The following is a 14,054-nucleotide window of genomic DNA, read 5'->3' on the forward strand; positions in this document are numbered from 1 at the left end:
CAGTAAGGCGCGCATTAAATCAAGCTCGGTTAGTTAAATTGCGTTTTTGACGTCGTCTGTGATATCTGTTCGCATTTGTGTAAGTTTGAGCGGATTCTACAAACGTCAGCCTAGATTCGGCACGGTTATAGTCAACCAAAGGCAATCTTATTTAACAATATTAGTGAACTCTCCGAAAGCTGACTTGTAGACAGGGGCATAAAAGTCACAAAACATACACAATATCAACATAAATCAATAAGAATTCCTCAATAAACTACCCCAAAGCCATACACACCACAAGGAAAAAATACTTTTGAAAGAGTTTTGAAATTGAAAGTCATATTAGCTCAATTGCTTTCATTTCTCCGAAACGAACATTTACATTTTTTTAGTATTGCTATTAAACATATTATTGCAAAAGTGCAAATGTTGCAAAAAACAACATTTGCATGGCCGATTGTGTAATCTCCTGCCACCATGCGTAGACTTGCTTGTGGGCAGTCCCTCTCCATGCATTTTCTTCACTTGCAATCAGACTGCAACACACTTTCTAATTCTACCTGAGCCACAAAGCAATGCAACTAAGCGGTAAAGTCTGCGTAGTGACGGGAGCCGCAGGGGGGATTGGAAAAGCAATCAGCGAGACTCTTTTTAAAAATGGAGCAAAGGTAAGACAATTTAAAAATTCATGTTCATGTTCGGTATTTGGTTTGGTTCGGTTAAAAAACAACTGGTGCGTTTGCGCTGCTGCTGCTTGGTTTGGTCGAGTGTCATCCGAACCTTCGTGTGCAGATGACTTCATCTCCAATGTGAATGCTATCAGACCAGGACCACAGGTCTTTATAAGTATATTTTAGAAGCTTTTTGTGAAATGTAATCTTGTAAAAAGAACAGACTATAAAAATAACCTAGCATATGTCATTTTAATTTGGAATATTTGAGCTCTGTCATGTAATATATCATGAAAACTGCCCTTTATGCATATTTTCTGTGCATCCATCTGTGCACCCTTTGTCGCCCTTTGAATGTGAATGCAGCCTTAAAGATGGCTCTGCAGTGATTCCACAGCCTTGTTATAGTGCATTTGGTCAACTACAGAGTGTTAAAGGCGTCTCTCTGTGGAAAAAAGGGGATCAAGTCTGTTTCATTGTCAAATATTTGTGTTAGAGGCTGTGTATGTGATGCACTTGGGCTGCAGGTGGTTCTGCTGGACGTGGCCGAAAGTGCAGGACAGAACCTCATGGAAGTTCTCAACAAGGAGGACGGCCAAGACAGAGCTCTGTTCCTGAGCTGTGACGTCCAGTCTGAGGTGCAACTGAAAGGTAAACACAGAAGGAAGCACCGTAAGATTGTTGGTCCATTCTATGGGTGGTGTTCTTCTCCTGTGCAAACCTGCCTGGCTGATTATAACCTGTGCAACTTCAGGCACCTTGCCCTGTGAGTCAGAGAGACTTTGACTTTGTGTTTTTTACCCCTAGAGGGGAACATTCATCAGCACTCTTGTTGTATTGATCCTAACATTCCCCTCAAATATTGTAACACAAATTGACCCTAAAGATATATGCATCCAGGGAATGATTTACAGAAAATAGTTGACCAACTTTTTGTGTCTGGCACTTTGTGTATTTGTTTAGTACATAAATAATCCTGGGATAATGAAACTCTCATCTGGTTTCATCCAAACCTTGTCATATTAACTGGCAACATTAATGACCTAAGGCATTATGAGTGGTGCTGTGCAAGTCGCAGAGCAGGTATACAATACAATAGAAAGGTGCACAGATACATGTGCCGCACGGTGGGCAAGTGGTAAACATGTTTGCCACACAGTCAGGAGACTGACATCTCTGTGTGGAGTGCCTGTGCGTGCCTGGGTTTTCTCCAGGTACTCCAGTTTCCTCCCACATTCCAAAAACATGCCTGTAAACTCTAAATTGTCCATAGGAATGTGAGTGTGAATGGTTGTTTGTCTAAATGTGCCCTGTGATTGGCTGGTGTACAAAGACAGCATACACCCGCGGCCCTAATGAGGATAAACAGCATAGAAAATGGATGGATGGATAGATGCAAGTTGGTGCACCACCGATTTTTCACCTTAGAAAAACACCACCGATCTAGTCTCGAGCTGTAGCTCCCAAAAGTGATTATGCTATACTTTAACTTTGCTCGATCTTATTTGGAGTGACCAGGATGGATAGGATCAGGAACAAATCCATCAGAGGCACATTACATGCTAGAGGCCTTGGAGATAAAGTCAGATAGGCCAGACTGAGATGGTTGGGACATGTCCAGAGGACAGATAGTGAATATATTGGTAGAAGGATGCTGCGTTTAGAGCTGCCAGGTAGCAGGCGTAGAGGAAGACCAAATAGGAGGTTTATGGATGTAGTGAAGGAGGACATGAGGGTAGTTGGTGTGACAGAGACAGATGTAGAAGACAGGGTTGGATGGAGGAGATTGATTTGCTGTGGCGACCCCTGAAGGGAAAAGCCAAAAGAGAAAGAAAAAGAATATGTTCAGATCAAGATTTTATGCTGCCGATATCAATCCCGATAATCCACGAGTGAAATCATCCGATACGATCACACATGCAGCATACTACTGACTATATTAGGGGTCACCAAGGTTTTTCTTGTGAGAGCTACTAAAATGAAAATGGCCAAGAGATACTGATTTTTGTAACATTTATTTTCATAGATTATTTCAAGGCAAGCAAAGCCAATATGCTTGTTTTACCAGAACATCAACAAAATGCTGGTATCCACAACTCACATGTATTTCTAGTCTTCTCACATTATTCACTGAAAACCTGAATTAAAAAGCAGGTTTGCCTGCCTCTGCTGGGCCCCTCCAGCCACATCTGCTGCCTTCTGAACCGCAGATGTAGCCGCCTCCCTCTTCTGTGCCCTCGGCAATCCGGAGAGGAAAGAAAATGCCGGCACACGTGCGTCAGCTTGGCACCACTGCTCCAGTGAGACATGTTTTGTGCCATGTTATGTAGGGTGCAAAACTTATATCACTCTCATGCTTGTTCTGGATGCTGCAGTGGGGGCGGAGCTGATATTGGCGCACCCCTAAAATACACTATAGTATACACAGTCTACGTACATGTCAGCAAGGCTATTCATGACATAATACGTATCTGGTTAATGGACAATACTAAAGAAAGTAAACTTGACTATACTTTAAGTACTCATCATACAGCTTGTACCGTGGTACTGAATATATTTATCGTCTAAATAGCTGGTAACACAAGTGGGTAGTAAGGTAATTGTCTTTCTTCCACTCATGCATGGTGGTGGTAGCCTCACAGCTTGCTAGGGGAGCTGCGGTTCATTGAAGAGAAGCATGATTTCCAACATGTACGTTCACATTGTGAAGCAGAAACACGTTGGAGTGCCAAACACACCTCCAAGCCTCCACCTCCACCATCTTGCTGAGGAAGCTGAAGGTGAAGACCTGCAGACCTCAACCCAATAGTGGAAGTGGAGAGGAAAGAAGGAAGGTGGAGGAGTGGAAGATGTCAGATGTCTGACATCCACCAGGGATGTTATTGCAGGGGAGTTGGGGTGGATTCCAACAACCTATAAGCTACAAGCTATAAAAAACAATGGTGCTCAGACTAAATAGTCACTCCAAGGACATGTTCACTGTGAGGTGTACTCACTTGTGTTGCCAACTATTTAGACCAGGGGTGGGCAAACTTTTTGACTCGCGGGCCGCATTGACTTAACAAAATTGACAGGAGGGGGGGCATACTATATATTCTACACGTAACAGTTCACCTGGAATTATTGTATCTGTAAAAATGTAGTGCAATCAGCTATATGTACTTGTACCATGGTGTACCAAGGTTGTACCATAATGCCAGGTTGTATATTAAGTTTCAATGAAATACTTTGGGCCGTATTCAAACACTTGGCGGGCCGCATGTGGCCCCCGGGCCGTAGTTTGCCCACCCCTGATTTAGACATTCTGTGTGCTGACTTGTGCTCAGTGCTAAACAAGCTGTACACTGGCTTTTCTAAAGTAGATCCAAGTTGAGAAGCTGTAGTAAAATGATGGGAGATACTCGAGATGTCACTTTGGTTGTGGGATTTTTACCAATGATTTTTCCATCTTCTGCCCTCCAGCTGCCTTTCAGAAGACCGTCAAAATCTACGGAGGGATAGACATCCTCTGCAACAACGCCGGCATCTTGAACGAGAAGGACTTTGAGAAAACCGTGGCCATCAACTTTGTAAGATGTAGCTAGAAACCGAAGATGATGTATATCCTCTGGTGGTGATCATTTGTGACTCCTGTCACAGGTTGAATGTTGTGTCACGCTTCCTTGTTTGCTTTTTCACAACCTTCCACAAGTTGAGTGACTGCTGTTGGTTTGACATAAAGAAGCTGTCTTCCCTAGGTGTCCGTCATCAGGGCCACCTATCTGGCCCTGGAGCACATGAGCAAGTTGAACGGTGGTCAGGGAGGCATCATCGTCAACATTTCATCCATAGCAGGTAAAGAAGGCACAGCATCGTTCATGCATCATGCATTTCATATCATTATTGTTTTCATTGTTCTAAGTTACTTTGCAGGATTATGCAAAAAAAAAATTTTTTCCAATTTCCATCTAACTTTGTAGAGTGGGCTAGGGGAAAAAAGCAGTTGTATGTCATTGCAAATCTGGATAAAAGTGCATATTTCGGGTGTACTCGCACACGGCCATCGTTCTGATTACTGTAAATTCTGGACTTCATTTTCACACGCTTTGAACCCTGTGGCTTAAACAATGACGCAGCTCATTTATGGCTAAAAGAGGCACAATAATCACTAGGCTAGGAACCGACGCCTAGCTAAAACTCAACTCTGAACCTCGATGTCACTTCCTGTCCTCCCGTTACATTTACAATCTATCTAACACACACGTGTACTTACATTATGTCTTAGATGGCTTACTTACTTTGATCATTTCTACTATCTTGAGTAATGCGAGTGTATAAGTGACTGTAGGGGTGTTAGTACATGTCTAGAGGGCTCTAATAATGTTAAAACTGTATTTTAAAGCTAGTAAACAGATTTTCTATGGTCTAACTACAAAAATATTCACATTTTGACTTTGCGGAAATTCACTTATCGTGGTCGGGTCGAGAACTAATTAACCTCAGTTAATTATTTCCCCTCTTATCATCCATCCTGCAGCTTTCAAGCCTCTGCCAGGCTTGCCGGTCTACAGCGCCACTAAGAGTGGCGTGAACATCTTCACGCAAGCCATGGCGGTGAGCACCAAACATTTCTCACATCCCTGCAGAGTGGAAGTATAATCACTGAAATAAGAGTTGTCATTGTGTGTTTATTAGGATGTCTCGACCAGGTTGGGCTACGGCGTGCGTGTCAATGCCCTCTGCCCAGCTTTGGTCCAAACCGACATGCTCACCGAGCTTCATGACAAGATGGGTCAATACTGCCAACTGGAGAAGCCTGCTCTCCAAGTAGCAGACAAGCTTGGCATACTAAGGTAAGGGTGAGAAGCGAAACACCTCCATGTTGTATGACTTTACCCCCTGAATAGTTTGACTTTATTGTATATTATTATGTAATGTACTTCAACTTTCTCCTTCTCAATGTATTTTTTCTTTCATTTTGGCAGAAAAACTGTACCGCTTGCAGTCCTTCTAGACTTTTATCTACAACAAGATATTCCAAGCATTTATTGTTATCACAAAAAAATACTTGTGTGCTTGTCACCTTGACATTTGCAATTCACTTATTAATCAAAGTGTAGTCAAAGTCTAATAAACACATCAAATATAACATGTTAACCCATTAAAAATATAGTCACACTATTCTCTCCGTCACACTATTCTCTCCACATAATTTAGAGTGGAAGGCTGCACGTGGTTAGCGCACAGACCTCACAGCTAGGAGATCCGAGTTCAATCCCACCCTCGGCCTGTGTGGAGTTTGCATTTTCTCCCCATGCATGCGTGGGTTTTTTCCAGGTACTCCGGTTTCCTCATTCCAAAAACATGCTAGGTTAATTGGCGACTCCAAATTGTCCATAGGTATGAATGTGAGTGTGAATGGTTGTTTGTCTATATGTGCCCTGTGATTGGCTGGCGGCCAGTCCAGGGTGTGCCCCGCCTCTCGCCCAAAGACAGCTAGGATAAACTCCAGCACCCCCGCGACCCTTGTGAGGATAAGCGGAAGAAAATGAATGAATGAATTTAGAGTGGAGCCAATCATTAGCTATGAAACACTCACCTGGAAATTGCAGGAGGTCATTACGCAACCTGACAGTCTGACTCACGGTGTCATCTTACAAATTAACACAAAGGGTAGCTAAGAAATATACAATACAAGTACCAATATGAGTTTAAAATACATAAAAACAGCTATTTTAATTTCTTCCCATAATGCATTCCGTCACAGCGAAGTATTTCACTCAGGGCATGTCAAAGCTGATTTATTCAGCTGCCTCTGTCTGGGAGCCAGAAGAGCCACCGTCACTTCATGTAGGCTTACGAGATGCGTTTTTCCTTTCGCTTTCAGTGTCTCCCAGGTGGCTGAATGTTTTCTTAAGCTGGTGACAGACGAGACCAAGAATGGGGAGACCCAGCTGTTGGCCGCCAACGGAATGACGTCCGGCACATTCGCCAACATCGGCATGACGAGTGACGCGATGCATCAGGAGCGCAAATAGAAGCTCCAACATAATGAATGGAAACAGCTTGTAGTGTCCGGTATTCACTGATACATATTTCTATTTGACTGTGCATATGTCTATAGGCATGAATGTGAGTGTGAATTATTGTTTGTTTATATGTGGCCTGCCATTGGCTGGCGACCAGCCCAGGATGTACCCTGACTCTCGCCCAAAGACAGCTGGGATAGGCTCCAGCATACCCTAGTGAGGATAAGCGGCATAGAAAATAGATGGATGGATGAATTGTGCTCTATAAATAATCTTGCCTTGCCTTCATAAGTACTCTATGATTGTTGTTTTAATACTGAATTCCTACACTCCTACATTATTGACCTGCATACAAGTTGATGCCACTTTGCATCATGATGCAACCCTTTCTCCCCATCTCAACAAACTTTTTCCAACTACTGAAGTTGCTTATTTAACAAGCTCAAGCTCCCCCTAAATTGCATTTGACGTAAAGCCACATCTACAGAATAAAAACTGTCATTCAAGTAAAGAAATGGACAGCAGTTAGTCTAGTAAAGTCATGCTATAGCACCATACCTTTATCTTTGGCCCGTTTCCTCTCTTCTTTTTAAATTGATGGCAGAGTAAATTGATGATTTAGTGCTTACGATTGTTATTTTAACTCTGGTATTTAAGTGTTTGTTAGTTTCTTTCGGCTTTAAGTTGTATTCCTTTAAAAGGAGGGAAAAAATATGTTTCCGCCCGGTTTCGAACCGGGGACCTTTCGCGTGTTAGGCGAACGTGATAACCACTACACTACGGAAACTGTCACAACACAAATACATGTACAATTTATATAAACAAAGGTATAGATGGTGTACCTGTACTGGTTGCCAGTGCAAACTTTGTACATACTTTGTGCGTACAGTACATAGTTCACTGTAGTATCAATAGAGATCTGTTGAAAATTACCAATGCACGAAACTGCTAACAGCGAGCTGTGTAAAAACGTCCGCCAGAGGTGACGCATGCGCACGAGAGAGAAACCGTTGTGATACGAAGTTATGGCCTTCGCCATGCAGACTGAAAATTTTCCTTGCGTTCCATCCGGGCTGGACCAAGGTAGGCACTTCTTTTTCCAAAGGAAACCGGAATATATGTTCACTTAACTTATGTGTTGTTATCGGCTTCCCGAACGCTAACGAATGTGCGTAGTTTGCTGCTGAAGTATTAATCAAGCTAGGCTAAGCTAAGCTAAGATAACCGCAGCCGCCTGGTCGCCAAGGTCGATGAGAGCGTGTTGGCATCGGATTATTTTTGCAGAATGAATGCTAATCTGTTCTGATGGCTGTGATACCAGTTGGCCCAGAGAGTTTTTTTGGTATTTGCCCTCTCTGCATTTTATTTTTACTTCATATACGGAATTGGCTCACATTTTAAGTTAGCCGCTATACAGAATAGACACGCAGCTTGACTGTTGCTAAAATTGATTTTAGTATTAGCATTAGTTCACTTAAAGAGGTGTTTTGTTATGGGTTATGTGGGTTTTTTTCCCTGCACAAAAGATGCTTAACAAATTCCGAGTGTGTACTACTTGGCAGACGGGTTCACACGAGGAGAAGATGCATCATGCAGCAGCAGTTTACTCCTATCATAACCACATGAAATGTGGGATAATCCGAATGTGTTTCTCTCCATTACAGTGAATAAGATGATCAAGGAGCATGGTGACCTCTTTACCGACAGCCTGTGCAACATCTGCAATGCTGTCCTAAATTCAGAGTCCCAGAAGTTGGCTCATTATCAGGTCAGTGAGCCCCCAAAAGCGTCTATCAGGAACGTTACTATGAAATTAATGTTGTTCACTGTTAGCTGAACTAGTTCAGTTTTCCAGGGGCACATGTACCACTATACATCAGTATAATGCAGCACTTAATGACACAATGGCCAGCTGTTAATCATAACCTATTGTCATCATGGATTGCTGGTGTTTTTGGAGCTTCTCCAATGCATCTTTTCTTCTTACAGAGTAAAAAACACGGCAACAAGGTGAGGCGCTATCTTTTAGACCAAAATAAGAGCGGTCCAGAGTTGAAAAAGTTCAAGTCTTCATCATCTGACACGGTAAATTAAGTCTTTATCCAATACTCCCATCAAGATAACGTTACGTTATTTTTAGGATAATGCTTGACTGCTTTGGTCTGTGTGTCTCTTTCAGGTGGAAACTGACACATCTGACCCCATGAAGATCTGTGACATTTGCAAGATGACCTTCACGTCTTCCGTTATAGCCCAGTCTCACTACCAGGGCAAAGTTCACGCCAAGAATCTGAGACACCAAACTGTGGATCCTCTGTCTCGTACGTTTTGGGTTTTATCGGCCCATTCACCTCTTTTCCTTACTCATTTATGATGATCCGACAATTATTTTTATTGTTGCTGCAACTGCTGTATTGCCATCCACATCCGCATGCAGATGTGGCATTTGTAAATCTGAAGATTAAATTGCAGTTAAAGGAGAACTGTTTGAGGAACCACAGTAGGCCTGCTCGTTAAGTTCTATAATTATTATATATTTCCCCTCAATAGAAGCCCAAGCGGCTGTACCAGCACAGCCCAAAAAGAAAGCAGAAACGGCAACACAAGATCCCGGCACAGACAGCGTGGACGACAAACACCCGGACCGTTTTTGCTCCATCTGCCAGGCCTCCTTCAACAACGCACAGATGGCCCAGCAGCACTACGTGGGCAAGAAGCACAAGAAGCACATGGCGAAGCTCAACCTGTTGAAGCTGTACGGCAAGCCCACCACGCCAGGTGACACGGAGGAACCCCTTCACCACATGTTATCCCATTATCTCTTCCTGATATTTGCTAACGTTATCTTCTTCGTACCTCCAGCTGCCGCAGGGCAAGGTCTGCTATGCACCATCTGCAACATTGAGGTGAACTCTGTGGATCAGTACCAGTCTCACATCAGCGGGGCCAAACATAAGAACCAGTATGTATAACACAGCCTTTCATCATTTTAATAGGAACATGTTATATAGTTGGTTTGTAATAGCTTTTTAATGACACTTTGGTTTGTCTGTATGTGCCCTGCGATTGGTCGGCCTGCCTCTTCCCCGTATTCCAGGGGTGGATTAAATTACACAGACTGTTTGGGTGGGAGGAGGGAAATCTATGGAAACACTGCTGGAAGCGGCGCAGAGTCTGGAAGATCTAGAAAGCTTTCTTCATCGTTTGTAGCTGCTCTTTCAGAGTCCACAACTCAATACAAAGGCCCGAAAATTTGTTTAATAGGTCCCCTTTAAGTAATGACTTGGAGTGCATGAGAAAGTGGAAAAGAAATTGAGGCTCTTTTTGACCACATGATTTATTTATAAACGAGTGCATTGCACCACACAGCAGCAACACAACCCATGTTGTAAGAACAGTAGGGGGGTTCTTAGTCAGCATTAAAAGCACTGATGAGTTCATTATAAACAACAGTGCAATGAGTTTAACACAACCGAGTAGCAACATATTTAAAGCAACTGCAGAGGTGGCTAAAGCTGCTGGATGCTAACCTCTCTTGACACTACAAATGATGCGCCTGCCATTTGTGTACTTGATTAGAAACTGCAAGTTAGAAATGCAGACAACTGTGTGTGACATTGTTGGTATGGTGCCTTTTCTGGGAATGGCTTTCTTCAGCCCTCTGGTTAAAATGACCTCGTAGCTAGGAGGTATAGTGCTACCATGCTGCAGGCATGATAATGACAACTGATGGGCGATAAGATACCTCAGCTCTTTAAGCTACATGCTAAATAGCAACAACTTGTGTATATGGCGTTCCATCCAAATTACACCTTCTCTAACTTGGTTACAGAATGAAAAAATCTGGCCTGGAGCCATCGGAGAACCTGCACATGGCCCAACAGTCACCTGGTAACAAAAACAAGTCAACAGATAGCGGCGACCACTCTGAAACTATTGAGACCACGGCTGAAACGGGCGACAACCAGTCTGGAAGCGGCAACGGCGATTACGAGTTTGGAACAGCAAGCCAACAGTTTGGGAACCCTTCCGCATTGGGAGAGGACGAGTTTGTGACTGAGGGCAGCCTGTTTGGGTCGGGAGATGACCAGTTTGTCTCCTTAGACAGCTAGTCCGGCCCTCAGGAGGATGCTTATTTAAGGGGATACTAACACCCATGAGACAGGATCCAGCGAGCGACTTGAGTGGGAGGATTCAGTCAGGACTCGGGACAGAAACCCCACAAACAACTAAGTTTCATCGGACCTTTGCATCCATACAGAATCATGCTAGTAGGTTCCCCCCCTCCGAAAAAGCAGCTTTGGACTCTGGAAGGTTTCTTTCCTAAGGAGCCTCAACTTCAATATGAAATATCTTAGTTTTTTTTTTAATCTAAATTATTTTTTATAGAATGTAAAACCTTTTTTTTTTTGGCTCCAAAGTCGCACTCTTGTGTTTGAGCATTCGATGATTACCAGTGTAAAAACCCAAATCTGCTTAATGCTCGGCATGAGTTGTTCCCTAACGTACAAGTGAGTTTCAAGGTCACGTGATCCCACATCCATTTGACTTTACAATATTTCTCGAAACACAGCCCGTTCAGTTTGTACGTCTTTATTACACAACTTTTCCCGCTTTTCCACTGCACGGTGCCGCCTCGTCCTTACTCACTTTTGGTCGTTCGGTTTTTCACTTCTGAATTCCTCTATTGGTAAGATGGGCAAGAGGGTGCATTTTATTCAAGAGGAGACTGAGGGCTTTTGCAATGTAGAGCATTAGTTTGGCTATTGTGATGACTTTGTGTTTTTATTCAAAATAGTACAGCAGGGAACTGTATTGACTGCATCATTTGTGATAAGACTTTGAACTGCATTTTGTTCAAGGAGACTGAGGACAGTATATTTGTATTACTTTTATTAATGCTACTTTCCAGCGCACGGGTCCAGCTCAGTGCTTCTTTTTTCCGTAAGGACATATTGTATCTTTGTGTAAGGAGACATGTTATTTAAGAGCAGAGTGAGGGCAGATAGACTTTATTACATATACATTCATATTTACATACTCTGCACTACTCTTGAGTCCCTCGGTTTTTCACTTGAAAATAGCACCGTGAAACACCACTGAATATGCCATTGGAGACACAGATAAAGGGGGCATGTGTTCACTCCTTGGGATAGAAGATGCATTTTATTCAAGAGGTGCAATAAGGGTAATTACTTTTGCCCCCCTTTTCCACTGACAGGTACCTGCCCATATCTACCGTGTTATTGTAAATAGTACAATGGGAAACTGCAAAACTCGTATTAATTTCTTGCTGAAAGTGACATTTTATTTTGGAGCCAAGTGGACACTGGAGTTTTACACTGCAGCTTGCAGAGTTAGCTAATATTGTTTTAGTCGTCTTTTGTCTTGACAAACGAGCGACCAACAGTGGTTTACGTCACCCATGTGTCATGCCTGGAATAGTACATATGCAAAAGCATCATTAGAGAGTCGGGCCAAGCCGAATTGGTACCGTGCAGAGGAAAGTGAGCTTAAGAATAATGAAGAGATACCTGGTAGTACATCATGGTCAATAATAACACTGGAAATGTCTTTGACTTTGTTGCCAAATGTCACAAGCAGCCCCTTTACTGTTTATTGGTTCAATTGTTGTCAATGTTGTTCAAGTGATGTCAAAATTAGGACAACCGATGTCAGAACCATTGTCCTCGCATAAAGACTGACTGAATGACTTTATTACCGATTGGCTGCTAAAGGGAAATGCTTTTTGGATGTAATTTTCTATGAATAAGGTGGCTGCTTTCTGCTGTATCGGTTGTGCTCATTCTCCTTGGTGGTGATGCTTTGCTTTCTCACTAAGTTGCGTTTTGAAGGAAAGGAAGATTGCAAGTCGTGCATTGATTAAAAAAGAAAAGAAGGAAAATACCTCTTTACGTTTTCTCACTCCTTGTATTCTTCAAGTAGATTCGTGTGACATGCACCAGCATCAACAAATAAACCAAAAATTGTCAGTGGCCGCGACATTCTTCACTGTCTCAAGTGTGATGCAGTGCACCACAACATCCACACGGTGTCGCTACTTCATTTCTCCAGAAACTAGATTGGGTCACACAATGAAGGCGTAGCAATGATGACACACACACACACGTGAGAGAAAGTGTGTCCCCTCTTCCTAAGTTCTTATTCTTTGTATATTTGTCACACTTAAATGTTTCGGCTCATCAAATTTTAATATTTCACAATGTGAACACAAAATAATTTTCAAGTGAAAAGCGGTAGAAAATGAATGAATGGAAGTTTTTATGTTTTAAAGGAGGGAAAAAAATCCAGAGTCATTGCCCCCTAAACTTAACTGGTTGGGTCATCCTTTGGCGCAACAACCACAATGAAGCGTTTGCCATAACATATTACACAATTAGTCTTACAGCGCTGTGGAGGAATTTTGGCCCACTCATCTTGTGGAATTGTTGTCCTTCAGCCACATTGAAGGCTTTTCCAGCATCAAGCCTTTTTAAGGTCATGCCACAGCATCTCAATAGGATTCAGGTCAGGACTTTGACTAGACCACTCCAAAGTCTTCATTTGGTTTTTCTTCAGCCATTCAGAGGTGGACTTGCTGGTGTGTTTTGGATCGAGGTTGAGGTCACCAACAGATGGCCGGACATTCTCCTTTAGGATTTTTTGGTAGACAGCAGAATTCATGGTTCCACGTATCACAGCAAGTCTTCCAGGTCCTGAAACAGCAAAATAGCCCCAGACCATCACACTACCACCACCATATTTTACTATTGGTATAATGTTCTTTTTCTGAAATGTGTTACTTTTACATGACATATAATGGGCCATACACCTTTCAAAAAGTTCAACTTTTGTCGCATTAGACCACAGAGTGTTTTCCCAAAGGTTTTTGGGATCATCAATATGTTTTCTGGTATCTTCTAAGATGAGCCTTGATGCTCTTTTTGTTCAGCAGTGCTTTCTCTCTTGGAACTCTTTCGCTTGTCGGTGGCTGTACATTTACTGGCTGAGGTTTACTAAAAGATGTGCTGTTGATGGTGTATTGATGCACACACACACACACACACACACACACAACTTAACCAGTAAAAAAAGAGGGATGTTCATATTCTCTTTAATTGCCAACGTGTTATCATTCATAGTTCATATTGTATATCACACATCCTCTCAAGGAATTGGGGTGGACAAGGTGAGACCATTTCTCACGTCGGGGTGGCAAGTTGATAACTGAAATGTGTCAATGGCCAGTGGCCGGAGAGTAGCCAATGGTAGCCATGGTAGCTCCGCCTGCCACTGTGTCTTATTCAGTGGGAAAAAACCCTGTAAAATGCAATTTCGTGATTAGATCTGGTCAAATTTTTAATATGCTCCTGGAAAATAAATCACATAAGCG

At 42.6% G+C, this 14,054-nt stretch overlaps 2 protein-coding genes and 1 non-coding gene across 3 annotated transcripts; 2 read left to right on the forward strand and 1 right to left on the reverse strand.

Annotated features, from left to right (window-relative positions):
* Nucleotides 1-510: 510 nt before the first annotated feature.
* LOC131138786 (15-hydroxyprostaglandin dehydrogenase [NAD(+)]-like) lies at nucleotides 511-7,118 on the forward strand. Its single transcript, XM_058088018.1, has 7 exons — nucleotides 511-650; nucleotides 1,181-1,304; nucleotides 4,116-4,222; nucleotides 4,391-4,487; nucleotides 5,170-5,246; nucleotides 5,328-5,485; nucleotides 6,520-7,118. The coding sequence occupies exons 1-7, from the start codon at nucleotides 558-560 to the stop codon at nucleotides 6,668-6,670; spliced, it is 807 nt and encodes a 268-aa protein (XP_057944001.1). The 5' UTR covers nucleotides 511-557; the 3' UTR covers nucleotides 6,671-7,118.
* A 257-nt stretch (nucleotides 7,119-7,375) lies between these two features.
* trnav-aac (transfer RNA valine (anticodon AAC)) lies at nucleotides 7,376-7,448 on the reverse strand. Its single transcript has one exon. It is a non-coding gene; the product is annotated as a tRNA-Val (tRNA).
* Nucleotides 7,449-7,558: 110 nt separating this feature from the next.
* Nucleotides 7,559-12,659, forward strand: znf346 (zinc finger protein 346). The gene is made up of 7 exons (XM_058088016.1): nucleotides 7,559-7,744; nucleotides 8,326-8,429; nucleotides 8,651-8,746; nucleotides 8,841-8,982; nucleotides 9,212-9,439; nucleotides 9,524-9,623; nucleotides 10,494-12,659. The coding sequence occupies exons 1-7, from the start codon at nucleotides 7,687-7,689 to the stop codon at nucleotides 10,771-10,773; spliced, it is 1,008 nt and encodes a 335-aa protein (XP_057943999.1). The 5' UTR covers nucleotides 7,559-7,686; the 3' UTR covers nucleotides 10,774-12,659.
* Nucleotides 12,660-14,054: the final 1,395 nt, after the last annotated feature.

The sequence above is a fragment of the Doryrhamphus excisus genome, chromosome 11, assembly GCF_030265055.1.
Source record: "Doryrhamphus excisus isolate RoL2022-K1 chromosome 11, RoL_Dexc_1.0, whole genome shotgun sequence".
NCBI classification, from domain to species: domain Eukaryota; kingdom Metazoa; phylum Chordata; class Actinopteri; order Syngnathiformes; family Syngnathidae; genus Doryrhamphus; species Doryrhamphus excisus.